Here is a 19,539-nt window from a genome sequence, read left to right on the forward strand (position 1 = left end):
TAGGAAGTCTCTTGTGCTGTGGATCCTCTTTCTTCCTCCTGGACTGTTCTCACCTTCCAGATATGACTTTATGGGAGCTGTTTCATACGTCAGCTTGCTCCTTCGGGGCCCAGCCCTCGCACCAGACTCATGGGGAAGTTGCTTTGTCAGGTCTTTTACTCCTTCCTGAACATGTTAGAAAAATGCTTTCTGGTTTGTTTTTTGTCTTTTAAGTAAAGCCATCCCCTTCCAAGAAGGGCCGGCCTGGCATGGCAGTCCCTCGGCGGAGCTGTCAAGGAGGAGTGCCTTCCCAAACACAGATGTCGTGTGAGACAAGGGCACAAGTAACGACAGAGGCAGATGTTGAGCAAGGTCAGTGCCTCAGCTGTGGAAAAAAAAAAGCCTGGATGACTTTTTTTTCAATTTATTCATGTAATCGAAGTTTGCTGCCTCCCAAGCCTTCAGAGGCTTTGGGCTGTTTCCAACAAACGCAAGGCGGGTTGATAAACGCCATGTTTCAGTGAAGGCCAGTTTTCACTCATAAAGAGGATAAGAGCAGGTTGGGGATGTGGGGAATTGTTTCTTTGTGCATCTTCTTGGGGCCTTTCAGCCTCATCCAAGCATCCAGCGTGGCCTGCGCTCCCCTGGGGAGTTGGCTGGGGCTGCATCTCGCATGCCTGGTCTCTTCCCAATAACTCGCATCTGTGAGGTTTGGGTCGGGAGAAGCTCAGCCGGGCAGTTGTGTGGGGGCTTGGGACACAGAGCTGCCTGCAGGGCTGGTTCTTAGCCATCTTGGGTGGGATCCCACCCTGATCCTCCCCCCTGACTGGCATGGGAGCTTGTGCCACGCGATCACACTTGTGCTGGTGATGGAACAGTCTGTGCTTCAACTCAGGTTCCCACCTTGGTCGCCCAGATCTTCTGCCCAGGACTCTGCCAGTAGATGAAGCCAACAGTGACTCCATCGCAACCACCCTGTCCACCTCTTCCTTGGGCAGTGGAGGCCTCAACTCACCTGCAAACAGGTAAGGCTCTGCTGTTTTGGTGCATGGCAGGCCCGTGGCTCCTGCAAGTCAAGTTTGTGAGCTGTGGGAGGACTTTGTGCTGTATGGATGTTGCAGGGTTTGGCATGCTCGCAGAAATCCCAGTTGGAGTGGTCTGTATGTTGTGGAGCACGTTTCATGCTGTTGGTTCAAGCATGTGCAAGGCAGGAGCATCGTGTCCCTATTCCAGCGTGCAGTTCTCTGCAGATGACGTGATCCTGCATCTTCTGCTTGGGCTGCGTGGAGGTCCCAGTGGCTTTGAGTTCCTTCTGTGTTTTGTATTTATTTGCTTTTTTCTGGAGTCGAGGTAATTGGAGTTGGTGACACTGCCAAACCGTTTGTGGAGAGCATTAATGTGATGGTGGTGATGCTGAGGGTGACCTTCCTGCTGCTCTTCTCATAGGACTGGGCTCTTGTGACTTCCCAGTTGGGTTGGCATTGAGCTTCTACAGCTCCTTAGGAAAAGAGGCCGCAGGATGCGTCCTGGTGTAGTTCAGAATGTCTCAGAAGCTGAAATGCATGGAAGGCCCGGAGGGAGCTGGTGGCTGCCTTGAATGTTTTGTTTCTCGGTGAAGTGGTCGGACTGGCAGGGACGAGGAGGAGCTGTGGTCGGAGGACAATCCCTTTCGCATAAGTTGTTCTGAGGTGTTCGCTTCTCCTTGGAGCAACCAGAAACTATCATCCCCATTCCTGATAGAAGTGCCTGCTCTCTCCTGAGCTGCGGGAGAACAACGTGCAATTGTAACCAACCCCTCTTATCCCTCTGTAAAGCACGGAAACTTCTTGGTAGGGATCCTAAACCAGAGCTGCTCCTTTCCAGCACATCAGCATGCCAGAGGTTTTCGTTTTTGGTTACTTAACCACAGGTCTCTCTCCTTCAATCTCTACGTAGGTCAGTGGGCGTGCAAGTGCATAAAGCTGACAGCTCAGCAAAGGATTTGCCTAGAACAGCTCCTGGCATCTTCCTGTCTAGGTGAGGGGAGGAACTAGACTTTGCCTGAAACCTTCTCCTGGCTGTGCTTAGTGGGATTTACCTTCATGCATATTGCTGGCCAGTGGTTACAGAGGTTCTGTGCAGTTGAGTCACCCCTAAACCCAGCGGTTACAGAGCATCTGTGCAGTTGGGTCACTCCAACTGCAGTGCTGTGACGCAGGGTGTCCCTGTGCCAAGGCTTAGCATCTTAACGTGTCTGCCTGCCATGACAAAACCTCTCAGGACGGTTCCCTCCTTGCCCTGAGTGGTGTTGAGCATCCTTCCTGGTAAAAATGTGGTTCTGGTAGGTGAGATTGAGTCCCAGGTGGTTCCCAAGGTACAAAGCTTGAGCCGTGTTTGCCCCAGGTACCTCTGGGGAGCAGAGCACACCACTTCCCCTATGCTGTGGGCACTACAGCACGTGGTTACTCTCTGCCAGCATCCCATAAACCATGTGCCAGCACTAGACCGTGGTAATTAAATCCAAGAGGGAGCATGGAGCAGCATTTTCCCCTGCGTGGGGCCGTGGGAGGTGAGCTCCCTACATCATCTCTGTTGTAAGAGGCTTAAATCCGCTTTTGTGACCTTGGGAGATCCGTAAAGCTCTACTCTTGTGACGTGTTAGTTTATAACAACAGAACTTGGTGACTGGGTTTAAAAGGTGTGGGTTTTCTCTCTACAGGATCAGCCAGGCAAGTGGGGTGTTTGCCCCCCTAAATCTCAGTATTCCTGTACAGAGGGGCATGATCTCACGCCACAACTCTTCAGCCAGAGCTTCCACCCTTCCAGGGGTGAGCCCAGGGTCCGTCTTGCTCTGGATCTGCCTTAGGAACCAGGAGCTCAGCCCCTTTGTCCATACTATGACAACCCTGGTCTCTCTTTTGCAGCACGACCTCATGCCTGACTCGGAAACGTTGCCACATGTCTGTGTACATGGTGTGCAACCTGTGCATGGAAAATGTGCTCTCCACAGTGGCATAAGTGATGCTGGGCAGGCCGGGGCTGGCATTCCCTTGGGCCTCAGCTCGGTTCTGCCATTAAGTCTTGGCAGAAGCGTGCTGGGGGCACCTAAACATCGCCTGTGCCACTGGGAATGGGAGCTGCCGCCTGGTGTGCTGTGGCACAGGGGTTCCAGAGGGGAATCGCCTTTGTCTGAGGCACTTCTTTTTTCTTATCCGTGCTGGACGCACTAGGGATAATGATTGGACTCAAGGATATTGAAGGTCTTTTCCAACCAACCTAAGCTAGTCGGTGATCCGTCCTGCAGCCCTGCATTAGGCCAGTGCTGCTTCATGTTAATTAAGACGGACCTCAAGGACTGTGTGTGCTGTAACCGACACTGAGTATCCTTGCCTTTAAATCCATGCCCAGGGCAGAAGCAGCGAGACATCAGTTAGAGAGCTCAGCAGAGGCCAGGGCAGCGCAGAGTAACCAGGCTCAGAGGCCTTCCCGTGTTGATCTGAGCTCATTTGTGCGGGATGAGGTGTAGACCAATGATGGAACAGCTCGGGCAACAGGCGATGGGACACCTAGTCATTACGGCAGCCACTGCAGGCAGGCTGGGCCAAGCCCTTGGTGTCAGCTGCAGGAGAGCCCATCCGTAAGCAGTCCAAGAATTCCACTCTCACTTGCAAGTGCACCAAGAGCTCTGACTGATGAAATGTGTGCTTACAGACATGACTTGTCGTTCAGGGCACAGAGAGAGAAGCTGTAGTCACCATATCCTCGGTAGGAAGCGGGGTGAGATCCACACTAGGAATTGCCAAGTGCAAGGTCCTGCACACAAGCACAAATCAAGGCTGGGCAGAGAATGGATTGGGAGCAGCCCTGAGGAGAAGGACTTGGGGTGCTGGGGGAGGAGAAGCTCCACAGGAGCTATGACACTCTACTATGATACTACGAGCTGGCAATGTGCGCTTGGAGCCCAGAGACAACTCGTGTCCTGGGCTGCATCCAAAGCAATGGGGCCAGCAGGGCCAGAGAAGGGATTCTGCCTCCTGTGTCCAGTTCTGGTGTCCTCAGCCCAGGGAGGACCTGGATCTGTTGGAGTGTGTCCATAGGAGGCCACGGAGATGATGTGAGGGCTGGAGCACCTCCCATACGAGGACAGGATGAGAGAGTTGGGGTTGTTGAGTGTGGAGAAGTCTGTGGGGAGAACTTAGAGCAGCTTGCAATAGTGAAAGGGGCTCCAGGAAAGCTGGGGAGGGGCTCGGGATCAGGGAGTGCAGGGACAGGATGTGGGGAACAGTTTTTGAGCTACAAGATGGGAGACTGACATGAGATTCTTAAGGAGAAATGTTTTGCTGTGAGGGTGAGGAGGCCCTGGCCCACGTTGCCCAGAGCAGTGGTGGCTGCCCCATCCCTGGAGGGGTTCAAGGCCAGGTTGGATGGGGCTTGGAGCCCCTGATCCAGTGGGAGGTGTCCCTGCCCATGGCAGGGGTGGGACTGGATGGGCTTTGAGCTCCCTTTCAGCCCAAAGCATTCCATGATTCTTTAACTCTTCCTCCTGCAGCAGGTTGCAGCCTTTTAGCTGTAGGATTGTGAAAGAAGCAGGGAAATACAGGGTGTATTTGGGTAAATTGGTTGTTGCTCTATGACCCCTGTTTCCTCCTCGGCGATGTCGTGCACTCAAGTGTGCTTGTATAACAGATCTGCTCGCAGAGCACAGCTTGCAGTCAGAGCATGAAGGATTCATAAAAGCTTTGCCAGGGGCTTTTCCAAACAGAAGTGCCTCTGGGAAGGCTGAGGCTGACTGAGCTCCGGTGCTTTGCCGTTTCTTTGTCCTGGGACTGTTTGCTCCCGGGACCATTTCTGCGTGAACAAGGTTCTTGAAGACTTCCGTAACACGGTGCTGCTGCTCGGCTGGAGCACAGAGCCTCCTGTAATGCCACTGGGAGAGGGATTTTCTAGTTGGTGTTTTGAGTGCCTGGCCCAGCAGGGGCACCTCTGTATTAAACCTGCCTCCCAAACGCCTCTGTGCCGTGCTGGGATGTTCTCGATGGCCGAGTCCTCTATCAGGGTGATGACTTATTGATGGCTCACTTCTAAAAACTGCTTAACAGGTCTCCTCCTTCTGTTTCCCCAGTGGCTCCCCAGGGCCTTCCGTACCCGAGCGCTCTGCAGAGCTGAGAGAGCAGCTTGAAGACCTGCAGGAGACAGAGATAAGCTTTGTGAGTACTGCCCCACTCGCGAGGAAAGGAGTGGCTCTGGAGGTGGATGGGGCATTGCCGGGGTGATGAAGTCCCTTGTTGTGCCACGAACATGCGCACGGAGCGGGATGTGTGAGCTCCAAGCAGGGGTAGAGGTTCTCCTTCCCCCTCTGGTGTGTGAAAGCTCAGCCTGCCTTGTGCTGGGCGCTATTGGTGCTCTTAGTGATGCTCTGCTGCCTCAAATCATAGAATCATAGAGTCATAGAGTGGTTTGGGTTGGAAGGGACCTTAAAGATCATCCAGTTCCAACCCCCATGCGAAAGGCAGGGACCTCCCACTGGATCAGGCTGCCCAAGGCCCATCCAACCTGGCCTTGAATGCCTCCAGGGATGGGGCAGCTACAACTTCCCTGAGCAACCTATGCCGTGGCCTCCCCACTCTCATGGTGAAGAAGTTCTTCCTTATGTCCAGTCTAAACCTACCCCTCTCCAGTTTATACCCATTGCCCCTAGTCCTATCACTACAGGCCTTTGGAAACAGTCCTTCCCAGCTTTCCTGGAGCCCTTTCAGCTACTAGAAGGTCGCTCCAAGGTCTTCTTGGAGCCTTCTCTTCTCCAGGCTGAACAACCCCAGCTCTCTCAGCCTGTCCTCATATGGGAGGTGCTCCAGCCCTCGCATTGTCCTCAAAGCCTCTTCTGGACCCGTTCCAACAACTCCATCTCCTTATGCTGAGGATTCCAGAACTGGCCCCAATCCTCCAGCTGAGGTCTCCCCAGAGAGGAGCAGAGGGGCAGAATCCCTTCCCTCCCTGCTGGCCGCGCTTCTCTTGATGCAGCCCAGGACACGGTTGGTTTCTGGGCTGTGAGCGCGCGTTGCGGCTCCTGTCGAGCTTCTCCTCGACCAGCACCCCAAGTCCTTCTCCTCGGGGCTGCTCTCCATCCCATCATCCCCATCATATACTGAAACTGGGGATTGCCCTGACCCAGGGGTAGGACCTTGCCCTTGGCATTGTTGAACCTCCTGAGGTTCTCCAGCCCCACTTCTCCAGCCTGTCCAGGTCCCTCTGGATGACATCCTGTCCTTCCGTTGTGGCAACTGCCCCACTCGGCTCGGTGTCATCTGCAAACTCGCTGAGGGTGCCCTCGATCTCGCTGTTCATATCATTAATGAAGATATTGAACAGACCCCTGAAGAACACCACTGGTCACAGATCTCTGTCTGGACTTTGAGCCATTGACCACTACTCTTTGAACATGACCATCCAGCCAGTTTCTTATCCACCATACTGTCCACCCATCAAATCCATATCTCTGGAGTTTAGAGGGAAGGATGTTGTGGGGGACCGTGTCAAAGGCTTTGCAGAAGTCCAGATAAATCACATCCATCAGTTTTCCTGTGTCCACTGCCACAGTTACCCCGTCATAGAAAGTCACTAAGTTGGTCAGACAGGACTTGCCCCTGGTGGAGCTGTGCTGGTTGCCGTTAATCACCTCCCTGTCCTCCATGTCCTCTAGCAGAGCTTCTAGGAGGATCTGTTCCATGATCTTCCCAGGCACAGAGGTGAGGCTGACAGGTCAGTAGTTCTCAGGGTCGTCTTTTCTACCCTTTTAAAACATAGGGACATCGTTCCCCTTCTTCCAGTCATGGGGGACTTCTCCTGACTGCCATAACTTTTCAACTATCGTGGGGAGTGGGTTGGCAACCACATCGGCCAATTCCCTCGGGACTCTGGGATGGATCTCATCAGGTCCCGTAGACTTATATATGTTCAGGTTCCTCAGGTGTTCATGAACTTGATCCTCCTCTACTGTGGGAGGGGGTTTACCCCCCTGATCTCCATCTTCTTGTCCCGTGACCCAGGAGAGGTGAGGAGAGTGGCTTCAATGAAGACTGAGGCTAAAAAGTTAAGTACCTCAGCCTTCTCCTTGTCTGTTGATATGAGGTCACCATTTCCAACCATCAGTGGGGGTACGTTCTCTTTAACCTTCCTCTTCTGATTGACATACCTGTAGAAGCCATAAATCCCATAAATTAGATGAGCAAGAGGCAAAGCAAAGCCATTCTGCTCTCCAAAGGCCTGGAGTGGGTCTGAGGGCAGAGACAGAGCAGGTTGAAGCTGAGTGGGCTCATTGTTCTGTCCCTGAGGTGGTGAAGAGCGCTCAGCCCCCCTGGTTTGGTGTGAGGTGTTGGATGTGCCTGACCACGGTTAGGCTCAACTGCACCTTCCCTCCACCTCTTGCAGAAGGGGCGAAGCCAGGCAGGAGCGTTTCGGTTGCTCTTTTGCAGAGGAAAGCAGACTCCTCACTAGCATCTCCCCTCTCTTCTCTTTACAGTGAAGCAACATGGAGGCCTTGGCGATGGAAGCAGATTGTTCTGTGCTCTCTGGAGTCTGACAACCATTCAGCCCCCGTTGCTGATTCATTATATTTTGTATTTTATAAAAGAAACCTTGTCTGGACAGAAACCTTGAAGCTGGAGAGGCTGGGTTACACATAGCGGGATAGGATTAACAAAGCGCGCCAGCACGGCTGCGTCTCGGACACCAGGGAGTCTCCTCCCAGCAGAGCCCACCGCTGCATCCCTGCCATCTTCCTTCCTTCGAAGCCAGGCGGGAGCAGAGCCGGCTGGCGGGAGGAGGAATGGCTCCGCGTGGGCTGTAGTGCGCTGGAAAAGGGATCTGACTTGCAGGGAGTTGGCTGCTTACGATGCTGACACCGTAAACAGTGCGGAAGCGGGTGGCTCTTTGGAGTTACTAGGGGAGAAGGGGGCTTTAGAGCCTCGTGGGGTAGCTGGCACAGAGCAACGTACGTTTATTTTGTATTTCCGACGAGTTTTTAATTTCAGCGTTTCTCTGAACTTGGTCACATCACTCTTTTTAGTCCTACGGTAGAGTCATTCTTTTTTTCTTTAATAAATAGGGGGTTTTTTAGTGTTGCACCGAGCAGTATCCCATGGCAGAGAAGCAGAAAGGGAGAGCGGGAGTTATGCTGCCCATGGACAAGCTCCTCTCCCCTGCCAGCTGCTCTCGGCTGCCGAAGCCTCCTCCGTGTTCACTCCTGCATCGCCTCATGACAGCGACGAGGAGGGTTGCCCAGAGGACTTTGAATGTGTGAAGCTTTTTCAGACGTCAGGGAGGTTTTTAGGATCGCTTTCACCCCGGTTTTTAAACAAAGCTCTTTGGTCCCTTCCCCGCCGAGCAGGGAGTCGCAGGAGAAGGGAGACCTTTGTCAGGGGCACTATTTTTAAAGTATTTCTAAAGCAAATGGACCAAACCCAGCTGCTCCGCTCCCTTCCCCGGCCTCCATCCTGTGCTGGCACCCCCTGCAAATTCCTTCGCCGTTTTATAGCTCGACTCCCTTTTGATATCTCGCCTGTAGCAACACCGGTGCTCCCAGTGGTTTTGAAACCGGATCCCTACCTAAGCGGGACTGACTTCTGCCTCCAACAAAGCACGAGGTGTTCTGAGTCCGATTTTAAATGGAACAATCAGCTGGAGGGTAGAGATGGATCCGCTGCTGATCCCCCATGCCTGCTGCAGGCGCTGCTCTCCCGAGCTCGGAGCAGGCATCAGACTGATTGTTATTTTGACTAAATGTGTTTTTTTAAAGAGATGAAGTGACCCTTCCCCATCCTCCTGGTGGGTAAGAACCCTCCCTTTTTTATATATATATATTAAAAAGTAATTTAAAGCTTGCCCTTGCGGTAGTGCAAGGGCTTTCTATACTAATTAGCAATGATTGCTAAGGAAACGAGGAATGTAGTGGTGTAGAAAGGGGTGATTTTTAGTTGATGTCTCAGAGCCAAGTCTCTCCTCGCCTTCCACTTCAGTCCTCAGAAGTGGATGCGATGACACACGCTGAAGTTTTTTAAGAAAAAGCTTTGTTTTTTTAAAAAAAAAAATTGTATCATGTTTTTTCACAAGAAGGAGCGGAATGGCCTTATTCAGGGTCTCCGGATTCCGGGGGTCGGTGGAGCGCCGGGATGGTGCCCATTCACAGATGATTTGCTTCTCAAGGGCTCTCAAACCTTTCGACATGGATGAACGTCACGCTGAGGCAGGAGGAGGATCTGCTTGGGGCTGCCTGTGCCGGCTCTGCTGGATCCCCGTGTTCTCCTGCACCTCTGCCTGGATCCAGCGGCTCACACGTCCCTCTCCGGTCCTGCTGGATCCCCCTGATCTCCTGCACCTCTGCCTGGATCCAGTGTCTCTTGTCCCTCACTGGCCCTGCTGGATCCTCTGATCTCCTGCACCTCTGCCTGGATCCAGTGGCTCACGCATCCCTCTCCGGCCCTGCTGGATCCCCCTGATCTCCTGCACCTCTGGATGGATTCAGTGGCTCACGCATCCCTCTCCGGCCCTGCTGGATCCCCCTGATCTCCTGCACCTCTGCCTGGATCCAGAGGCTCACACGTCCCTCTCCGGCCCTGCTGGATCCCTCTGATCTCCTGCACCTCTGCCTGGATCCAGTGGATCACACATCCCTCTCTGGCCCTGCTGGATCCCCCTGATCTCCTGCACCTCTGGATAGATTCAGTGGCTCACACGTCCCTCTCCGGCCCTGCTGGATCCCCCTGATCTCCTGCACCTCTGGATGGATCCAGTGGCTCACACATCCCTCTCTGGCCCTGCTGGATCCCCCTGATCTCCTGCACCTCTGCCTGGATCCAGCGGCTAACGCAGCACAGTGGACGTACCTGTCTATATTAGACACTTCTCTCTCCTACCCCAGATTTGTTTGGTTTTTTTTTTACCAGGAGGGGAAAACCCCCAAGTCTCGAGTTTCTTTTCATGATTTAGTATTTATGAATTCTATTTAAGTGTTGGGATTTTCCTTTTCCAGGTAGTTACCGTCGAGGCGGGAGAGGGAGGGTGGGATGTTTCTATCTTGACCTTTGCTTTGTAATGGGGTTTCAGAACTGCTTCTTTTCTGTGTGTGCGTGTTTCAAAGCGCCGGGTTTTCCTATTTTTAACCACCTGAGCAGCTTTTCTCCAGCGCGGGGATGGGGACCTCATTTCCTGCCACACTGGACGGAATCAGGGAACAACCGATGCCGCCGGGTCAACACCGGGTGATGGGATGGAGAGTGGATGGGATGTCTCCAGTGATGCTACCTAAGCAGGACAATCATCACCACTGGAACTCCACGAGGGGTGGCCCTGTCCCCGGGAAGAGCTCGTGCTGTGTGTGCCTGATGTCCTTTCGGCTCTGTAACGCTTGTGGCTGGGGCTGTGGTGGGCACCAGGCCAGCTCTCGGACACGCAATACATGGTGTGCTGCCTACCCACCCGCCTGCCTCCTCTGTCCGTGCGTGGCGGGGCCCTGCCTGCTGCCACCTCCGTGTTTCTCTGTGTCACAATTTAAGGCAGAATAAGAGAAGTCAGAGGGAGAGTTTTACCAATTTAACTCGATCTCGCAAGAACAAAATAAATCACTCAGTTTCTCCGGTTACGGCAAACACTGAGCAGTCACGCCAGGATGTTTGATCGTGCCGAGCTTGCTCAACACCGTGGCACTTGAGTTCCTATCAGCAACCTCAAAGACAATTAATCTTGTCCAGTTCGCTGAGTTTGAACCAGAACCTCCCTTTAAATGCTCTTAACAGTTACTCGGATTCCTGAGACTCGTACTTGTGAAAACAGGTCAATTCTATTATAAACAAGTCTATTATAACAGTTTGTGACTCAAGGGTTCGGTGGTGGCTGAGGAGAAGAAGCCATTTGTGAAAATACATTAAACAACACTATATAGGACTGGGTCAGGGGGATCCCAAATCCAGGCTGGGAGGGGAATGGATTTGGAGCAGCCCTGAGGAGAAGGGGTTGGGGTGCTGGGGGAGGAGAAGCTCCACAGAAGATGGCAAAGCGTGCTTGGAGCCCAGAAACCACCCGTGTCCTGGGCTGCATCCAGAGCAGTGGGACCAGCAGGGAGGGAGGGGATTCTGCCCCTCTGCTTCGTTCTATGACACCCACTTGGAGGCTGTGTCCAGTTCTGGTGTCCTCAGCACAGGGAGGACCTGGAGCTGTTGGAGCGAGGCCAGAGGAGGCCATGGAGATGATCCAAGGGCTGAGAGCACCTCCTGTACGAGGCCAGGCTGAGAGAGTTGGGGGTGTTCAGCCTGGAGAAGTCTCGGGGAGACCTTAGAGCAGCTTCCAGTGCTGAAAGGGGCTCCAGGAAAGCTGGGGAGGGGCTCTGGATCCGGGAGGACAGGGAGAGGACAAGCGAGGAGAGTTTTGAGCTGCAAGAGGGGAGATTGAGATGAGATCTTGGGGAGGAATGTTTGCTATGAGGGTGGGGAGGCCCTGGCCCAGGTTGCCCAGAGCAGTGGTGGCTGCCCCATCCCTGGAGGGGTTCCAGGCCAGGTTGGATGGGCCTTGGAGCCCCTGATCCGGTGAGAGGTGATTTCGTATGAAGGGGCTTTTGGGGGTTCTCCCCCGTCCCCAACATAACTAGGGGTGTGGTGGTGACCCGGGCCTCTGCCCCCCCAACATGGCGGCCCTGCCTGGACTACAACTCCCAGCACGCCCCGCGGCGCAGTCACTTCCGTCGCCTCGTAGGGTGAGGGCGGCCATTGGCCGGCAGCGAGGAGCAAAGCGGCGTTTGCTGTGTTCAGCCGAACCGGGCCCGGGGCGAGGGGAAAAGGGAGCCAAGATGGTTCTGGAGAGCACCATGGTGTGGTGAGCGGGGCCGGGGGGGCAGCGAGGGGGCCACCGCCGCCCGAATCCCACCTCCTTCTGCGGCCTGGGCCGAGTCCGGATCCCTGAGTCACGGGGCGGGGGCGGAGCTGGGGGGCGACATGGGGGCTGAGGAGGGGGTGAAGGGGCCTGGGGGGGGACATAGGGGCTGAGGAGGGGGTGAAGGGGCCTGGGGGGGGGGAATTGGAGGCTGAGGAGGGGGTGAAGGGGCCTGGGGGGGGACATGGGGGCTGAGGAGGGGGTGAAGGGGCCTGGGGGGGGGACATGGGGGCTGAGGAGGGGGTGAAGGGGTCTGGGGGGGGGACATGGGGGCTGAGGAGGGGGTGAAGGGGCCTGGGGGGGGACATGGGGGCTGAAGAGGGGGTGAAGGGGCCTGGGGGGGACATTGGGGTTTGAGGAGGGGGTGAGGGGGTCTGGGGGGGCATTGGAGGCTGAGGACGGGGTGAAGGGGCCTGTGGGGGGAATTGGGGTTTGAGGAGGGGATGAGGGGGCCGGGGGGGAATTGGAGGCTGAGGAGGGGGTGAAGGGGCCTGGGGGGGGCATTGGAGGCTGAGGAAGGGGTGAAGGGGCCTGGGGGGGGAATTGGAGGCTGAGGAGGGGGTGAGGGGGCCGGGTGGGGGAATTGGGGTTTGAGGAGGGGGTGAGGGGGCCTGGGGGGGGAATTGGAGGCTGAGGAGGGGGTGAGGGGGGCTGGTGGAGGAATTAGGGTGGTGGGAGGCAGGATCTAGGGGGGAAATTGAGGGGAGGGGAGACTTGGGGTGGAGCGAGACAGGGCCAGAGGGGCTTCAGGGGGGAAATGGGGTGGGGGAGGCAGGACCTGGGGAAGCATGAGGGGGCAGGGGTGGGGGTAAGGGAGACCGGGGAGAGGAACTGGGTATGAGGGCAGGCTGAGAGAACTGAGGTTGTTCAGTCTAGAGAAGAGAAGGCTATGGGGAGACCGTAGAGCAGCTTCCCGTGTTGAAAGGGGCTCCAGGAAATGTGGAGAGGGGCTCTGGATCAGCGGCTGCAGGGACAGGATGAGGGGAGCTCATTTGAGCTGCAAGAGGGGAGATTGAGATGAGATCTTGGGGAGAAATGTTTTACTGTGAGGGTGGGGCCCAGGTTGGGCAAAGCAGTGGTGGCTGCCCCATCCCTGGAGGGGTTCCAGGCCAGGTTGGATGGGGCTTGGAGCCCCTGAGCTAGTGGGAGGTGTCCCTGTCCCCAAACCACTCCAGGATTTAGCAGTCACTTCTCGAGTTGTTTTCTTGAAGGCTGGTGTAAGGGAAGGGTTGTTTTTGCCTTTCTGTGCTATATTTGACAGCTGACAGAGTGCAGGGCAGGTATTTAATTACAACAACACGGGCTGTGGCTGCTGCCATCAGTGCTGAGGGGCCTGGTTCCCTGTGCGCGGCACAGGACCAACCTGCGTGCTGTGTGCAGGATGGTAAAGCCGTGCTGTGGGGCTCAGGGTTTGGCTCCTCATCGAGGAGGGCACCGTGCTGGCAGAGCAGAGACAAGTGTGGATAACTCTTGCTGTCCCCGTGCTGGGAAAGCTGCATTCATCCGCGTCAAAGCTCTGTGGTGAAAATGACTGCAGAGCTTTGTGCTTTCCCTGGGTGCCTTTTGGTGGGAGTTTGTTTGTGGAGAAGTCATTGAGAAGATGTGGGGCTGAGGTTGTGTCTGTTCGCAGCCACCTCTCCAACTCCACAGTGAGAAGCGGGAGCTGCCGGCTCTGGCCTGGCCGTTGTGGGGCTGCCCCATTTGTCTCGTGATCCAGAAGTCGGATCTGGAAGCTCAGGGAAGCACAGAGGCAGCTCTGCCTTGGAAAACATCAGTGTCCTGCTGCCTTTCCTCAGCTGCCTGACCTTACTGCGCTGCCCCAAAAAGCGCATTTTGGGGTAAAACTTGGCTCTTTCCCAAACTTAACCTTTCGTTTCTGCGTTCCAGCGTTGACAACAGCGAGTACATGAGGAACGGTGACTTCCTACCCACTCGCCTGCAAGCCCAGCAAGATGCTGTCAACATCGTGTGCCATTCAAAAACCCGCAGTAACCCTGAGAACAACGTGGGGCTCATCACCTTAGCCAAGTACGTGGGGGAGTGGCTGGGGGACCCTTGGGAGAGTGTAGGGACAGGGAACAGGAGACGGTGCAAAATAAGGCAGCAATAGGGCAGTCCAGACCCAAACCAGTTCTTCCAGGAGGACTAGTCTGAGAAAACCTGGTTCTGAGAAGTTTCTGGCTCACTTCTGCAGCACCAGGGAATGTCCTGGGGGCATTTCTCTCCCCGGAGCTCTCCCAGACCCATCCTCTTGTGGCCTGGTGTGCCCAGGGGTGGCAAATCCACACTGAGCTTTCACTGCAGCTCCCAGGATGACCTGAGCGAGCAGTTCTTCCATTTTCATAGAATCACAGACTGGTTTGGGTTGGAAGGAACTTCACAGCCCATCCAGTCCCACCCCCGCCATGGGCAGGGACACCTCCCACTGGATCAGGGGCTCCAAACCCCATCCAACCTGACCTTGAACCCCTCCAGGGATGGGGCAACCACCAGTGCTCTGGGCAACCTGGGCCAGGGCCTCCCCACCCTCACAGCTAAACGTTTCTCCATTTCTCCCTAAGATCTCATCTCAATCTCCCCTCTTGCAGCTGAAAACTGCTCCCCTCATCCTGTCCCTGCCCTCTCTGATCCAGAGCCCCTCCCCAGCTTTTCTGGAGCCCCTTCAGCACTGGAAACTGTTCTAAGGTCTCCCCAGAGCCTTCCAGGCTGAACAACTCCAGCTCTCTCAGCCTGGCCTCATCCTTCCCTGGAGTCTCAGTACCTCTATCAGCTCCCTTTCAGCCAGAGCTGGTTGAAACTGGCCTGTGGGCTCGGGATTGCTGGGGCAGGGACAGATATACCTTCATGAAGACAAAGTTCTTTGGGTTTTTTAAGAAACCAGGCTACAATTGCTGCTCCCTGCACGCTCTGACTGACCCAGGCGCTGGTGGGCTCCTACAGGCTCTGTGGCTCTTCTGCCCTACAAAAAATCCAGGGTTTCACAAAAAAAAAACCTCGGTGCAAGGTTGCCAGCGTAAGTGTTTGTGTTGCAGTAACTGTGAAGTGCTGACCACGCTCACGCCAGACACAGGACGGATCCTTTCGAAGCTCCACACGGTGCAACCCAAAGGGAAAATCACCTTTTGCACAGGGATCAGAGTTGCTCACGTATGTGGTATTGTTGGTTCCTGACGAGTGAGGCTGCTGCTTCTCCGTGATCCCTTTTGCCTCAGACTATCTCTTTCATCACCCATCCTGTTGATGGCTCCAATATGGGAAACCTTCTTCTTCCCTGCCTCTGGCAGAACAATACTGAGCAAATCATTTTGATTTTGCCTCTGTTTCCCTGTTTGCAAAGTGCAGATGAAACCCCATTTGTAAAATCCCATTTAAAAGCTCAGACGTTTTGGACTCCAACCCTGGTTTGCTTCCCAGAGTAGTGCAGGCTCCCCTGGGATGTGGCTGCCTTTTTGTCCCCTTTTCTGCTTCTGTCCCATGCTGTCTCTGCTAACAAATGTTTCCCGGCTGAGCCGTAATGTCCAGCTGAGAGAAGGCCCAGGCTGGTGGAACTCGCTCCTGCGAAGTCTCTCCTTGTGCTCAGCCTCAGTTTCCCTCTATGACCAGAGAAGTTGGGATGATACCCGACTGAGAGTGGCTTCTCAGGTACTGATGTTCCTTCTGTCCCACAGCTGGCTTTGAAACATCGCCAAGGCAAGAACCACAAGATGCGAATCATTGCCTTTGTTGGGAGCCCCGTTGAGGATAATGAGAAAGATGTGAGTAACAGCCCAAGAAGGAGACACTGGGTCGGCTCCGTGCTCTGCCTGGAGCTGTGCATCGCCTTTATCCTTTATTCCTTGTCCTGTACAGAAAGGAAGGATTTATACCCTAGTGGGGAGGCTGCTTGACAGACACTTGGGAGGAGAAGGAGGGAGAGAGATCTGGATGCCACGGCACAGCCAAGGACAGGTCTCACACTGGTTTGTGTGGGATTGCTTCCCATCCCCAGTTCAGGTGGCTCCAGAGGGAGCTTGTGCCATGTCTAGTGCCTCCTGGCTCGGGGCTGTCAGTGGGACCACTGAGGCAGGGTTGCTGGGGAGGAAATCTGCGTCCCTGAGCAGAAACAGTGCTCCCTGCCTCTGGAAGATCATAGAATCGCTAGGTTGGAAAAGACCTTTGAGATCATCAAGATGTTGTTTCCCTTGGCACTGGAAGTAATGTGAGTGGAGTTAATCCAGATGTTCTGTGTGTCTTGGAAAGAACAGGGCAGAAATGACCGTTTCCAGGGATGAGGAGAGCTACCTCCTCCAGGCTCTCCCTGGCTTTGCTGCCTTGCAGCGCCTCAGGCACTGTGCAGCAGCTCCTGTCCCACCGTGAGAGCTGAAACGCCTCGAGCGCTTTCCTGCTGGGAGGGTTTGGTCCTGGGAGGCTGATTCTGGGCCTCATGCATCCAGGACTGGATCCTAAGCGCTGCTGTTGTCTGGTTTCTGATGAGCTGAGTCAGGGTGAGAGCTGAAACCCAAGCTAATGCTGTGATGTCTTCTTATTGCAGCTGGTGAAGTTGGCAAAGCGTCTTAAGAAGGAGAAGGTCAACGTTGACATCATCAATTTTGGAGAAGAGGTGAGTCTTCTGCCATGTTTTTTGCCTAAGATACTAGCAGGATTTTTTCCTTTCCAGCCTGGAGCCCTTACTCCGGTGCAGGGGTTGTCTGAGCCTCACTCTACTCCATGGCTGCCCCAAGCGTGGATGATGTGAGGGGCAGCATTTCCCTCTGGGAGGACCCCTTTGCTGTTTTGCTGCGGGCGCTGTGAAATGCTTTCTATCCTGATGGAGACACTGGAGCTCTTGGCTCCCTCCCAGTGCAGGGAGAGAGCTCTGGTCCCAGCCTTTGCCTTTGGCCACAGGAAGCCAACACGGACAAGCTGACCGCCTTCATTAACACCCTAAATGGCAAGGATGGCATTGGCTCCCACCTGGTGACGGTGCCGCCGGGGCCCAGCCTGGCCGATGCCCTCATCAGCTCCCCGATCCTGGCTGGAGAGGGAGGTGCCATGCTGGGCCTTGGTGCCAGCGACTTCGAGTTCGGTGTGGACCCCAGTGCAGATCCAGAGCTGGCTCTGGTGAGTGCTGGGAGCTGAGGGTGGCTGCGGGCGCTCAGCTTGGTTGGTCCTGCTTAGCTCCCTGCTTCTCCCTGCCTCTCCAGGCTCTCCGCGTCTCCATGGAGGAGCAGCGGCAGCGGCAAGAGGAGGAGGCCAGGAGGGCTGCGGCCGCCTCTGCGGCAGAGGCTGGGATCGCCGCTACTGGAGGGGACGGTAAGGAGCTGCACAGGGAATAGAACAGCAGGAGGGTCCCCAGGGGTGCGTCTGGCTCCCCTGGCGGTGTTTGTTGCTGCGAGGCTGCCTGGTGCTGTGGGAAGTGTTTCTGTTTGTGACGGGGCCCTCTGGTATCTCCCAGACCTGCTGGGGTGCAGAGTGAGGGGCGGCTTCTGCCCCAGAATGTCAGAAGGAGACAATTTGCCTAATTCCTTTGCTTCCACTGAAATTCCCGATCAGAGGTGGGCTCGCTTCTGTCCTGGGTGCTGTGGGGAGTTGCTTTGCTTCGATTGCGTGTGCGTGAGAGGGGCTGGGATTGCTGGGAAAGCCCTCGCTGGTGTTGGAGCGTGGTTTTTATTAGCAGATTCAGATGATGCTCTGCTGAAGATGACAATAACGCAGCAGGAGTTTGGCCGGGCTGGGCTGCCTGACCTGAGCAGCATGACGGAGGAGGAGCAGATCGCCTACGCCATGCAGATGTCACTGCAGGGAGCGGGTGAGCGCCTGGGGCCAGCTCTTTGCCCCTTTGCAAAGGGAAAGGCAGTTCCTCTGCCTCCGGATGTGGAGCCCCGTGTCCTGTGGGGCTTTGTCACCTGGGCAGGGTCCCAGTCTCCCTGAATGCTCGCCAGGGTATGGGAGGCCGTGGGTGTAAATCCCATCCTCAGCCGTTCCTCTCCTCTGTCAGAGTTTGCCCAGGCAGAGGCGGCAGAAGTGGACAGCAGCACTGCCATGGACACCTCTGAACCCGCAAAGGTGAGCATTTGCCCTTCTGGGAGGGGATCCTGTCACAGCCCTGTCCTCTTGTCCTCTGTGTTATGATGCATCCCCCAGCCTGTCCCTAGCTCCTCTCCCTCTCCCTCTCCCTGCAGGAGGAGGATGACTACGATGTGATGCAGGACCCTGAGTTCCTGCAGAGCGTGCTGGAGAACCTGCCGGGTGTGGACCCCAACAATGAGGCCATCCGCAACGCCATGGGCTCCCTGGCCTCGCAGGCCTCCAAGGAGAGTAAGGACAAAAAGGAGGAGGAAAAGAAATGAGGGTGCAGGGCCAGGGCTCAGCAGTGCCTGGCACACGGGAGGGTTCTGCTATAAGGTGGCAATAAAGGCTTTCACCAGGGTCTCTGTCCTGTTGTGTCTGTAGGGAGGAACACTGCGTGCCTCAGTTTCCCCTGTATGGGGGAGCACTGAGAGCTGGGGCTTGCATGTGTTGGGGATGCTACGACTCAGGCTTCTCCTGTGTGAGGGTTGAGGAGGCGAGCTGAGACTTGGGCTCGTTCTGTCCTGAGGGACGATAGGACCAGCAGCTCCCCTGTGCTGGGGCACTGGCATCTAGGCTTCCCTTGTACTGGTGGCACTGGGATCTGGGGCTCCCCTAGGCAGGGGGCACTAAAATCCAGGGCTCCCCTGTGTGTTGGGAAGGAGGGATGCAGGGATCTAGGGCTCCCCTGTGCGAAGGCGGGGAGGCGCTAGCTGTACTGGGGTTTGTCGGGCTGCAATGTGTTGCGGGCAGGGGGCACTAGGACCCGGCACTCCCCTATACGAGGTGGGGGCACTAGGACCCAGTTCCTTTGCTTACGGAACCCCAGTGCTCTGCCGGATGTCTGCGGCCGGAAGGGGCGGGCCTTGGCGGTTGATGGGCAGTGACTCGACCAATCGGCGGGCGGTCGGGGCGGATGTTGCCACTGAGGAGGGCGGCACTGCGGCCCAAAGGGCGGCGGGGCGGAGGGAGGGATTACGGCAGCCTCCAGCCGGTAGCGCGGGGCAGGAGAGCGCTGGAGCGGCCCGGCCAACGGGGCGGGCGGGGTTGGGAGCCGCCCTGGCGGGCGTTCGCTGCAGCCAATCGCTGCGGCACCCCGAGCTTGAAGGGCGGTGGCGTTTCGCCCACGGGAAGCGCGAGGAGGCGGGAGGACGAAGGCTTCGGCTAATCCGCAGCGCGGCGGGGCGGAACCGCCCGCCCACGGGGCGCGGGGCTCTCGGCCAATGAGGAAGCACCAGCTGGGAGCCGCCGGGACGGGCGTTCGCGCCGCCCAATGGCCGCGAGAGCCGCGCTCGGGGGGGGGTCAAAGGGAAGCGGGAGAACGGGGGCTTCAGCCAATCGGCGGCGCGGTGAACGTTTGACCGGCAGCGCCGCGCACCACTGCGGCGCGGGCCCCCGCCGCGGCCTTTCCTCGCGCTCCGCCAATCGGCAGTGCGAGCGGGCGCCCCCCCAACCCCCCGCTATCTCCGCCCTCTCGGGATCGACAGCAGCGCGGGCCAATGGCGGCGCGCGGAGCGGGGGGGCGGTGCGCAGCTCGGCCAATAGGAACGCGCAGGGTTGGGGCGAGCGCGCGGCTCGGCCAATGGGAGGGCCGAGGGGCGGGGCGGGCGCGCG

At 56.3% G+C, this 19,539-nt stretch overlaps 2 protein-coding genes across 7 annotated transcripts in view; both read left to right on the plus strand.

Annotated features, from left to right (window-relative positions):
• The window catches only part of PIP5K1A (phosphatidylinositol-4-phosphate 5-kinase type 1 alpha), a 30,880-nt gene extending 20,054 nt beyond the window's left edge, over window positions 1-10,826 (plus strand). The window contains exons 12-16 of one of the 3 annotated variants that reach the window (XM_054050886.1): window positions 214-351; window positions 875-1,004; window positions 1,915-1,995; window positions 5,081-5,165; window positions 7,478-10,825. In XM_054050886.1, the coding sequence (XP_053906861.1) occupies window positions 214-351; window positions 875-1,004; window positions 1,915-1,995; window positions 5,081-5,165; window positions 7,478-7,480 (437 nt within the window). In that variant the 3' untranslated portion in view covers window positions 7,481-10,825. Of the gene's footprint in view, window positions 1-213; window positions 352-874; window positions 1,005-1,914; window positions 1,996-5,080; window positions 5,166-7,477 lie in introns of all 3 variants that reach the window. The other 2 variants (XM_054050885.1, XM_054050887.1) reach the window with 2 other exon arrangements.
• An 853-nt stretch (window positions 10,827-11,679) lies between these two features.
• On the plus strand, window positions 11,680-18,208 carry PSMD4 (proteasome 26S subunit ubiquitin receptor, non-ATPase 4). Of its 4 annotated transcripts, none has more exons than XM_054050907.1 (10): window positions 11,680-11,820; window positions 13,765-13,905; window positions 14,910-15,024; window positions 15,546-15,632; window positions 16,409-16,477; window positions 16,762-16,977; window positions 17,061-17,169; window positions 17,531-17,665; window positions 17,855-17,922; window positions 18,039-18,208. In XM_054050907.1, the coding sequence occupies exons 1-10, from the start codon at window positions 11,795-11,797 to the stop codon at window positions 18,204-18,206; spliced, it is 1,134 nt and encodes a 377-aa protein (XP_053906882.1). In that variant the 5' UTR covers window positions 11,680-11,794; the 3' UTR covers window positions 18,207-18,208. The 4 variants fall into 4 exon arrangements, with proteins under 4 accessions (XP_053906882.1, XP_053906883.1, XP_053906885.1 ...); XM_054050908.1 differs by having other exon boundaries at window positions 17,534-17,665; XM_054050910.1 differs by lacking the exon at window positions 11,680-11,820 and adding an exon at window positions 12,715-13,261.
• The last annotated feature ends 1,331 nt before the right edge of the window (window positions 18,209-19,539 follow it).

Source organism: Cuculus canorus, chromosome 28 (assembly GCF_017976375.1).
Source record: "Cuculus canorus isolate bCucCan1 chromosome 28, bCucCan1.pri, whole genome shotgun sequence".
Lineage (NCBI taxonomy): Eukaryota > Metazoa > Chordata > Aves > Cuculiformes > Cuculidae > Cuculus > Cuculus canorus.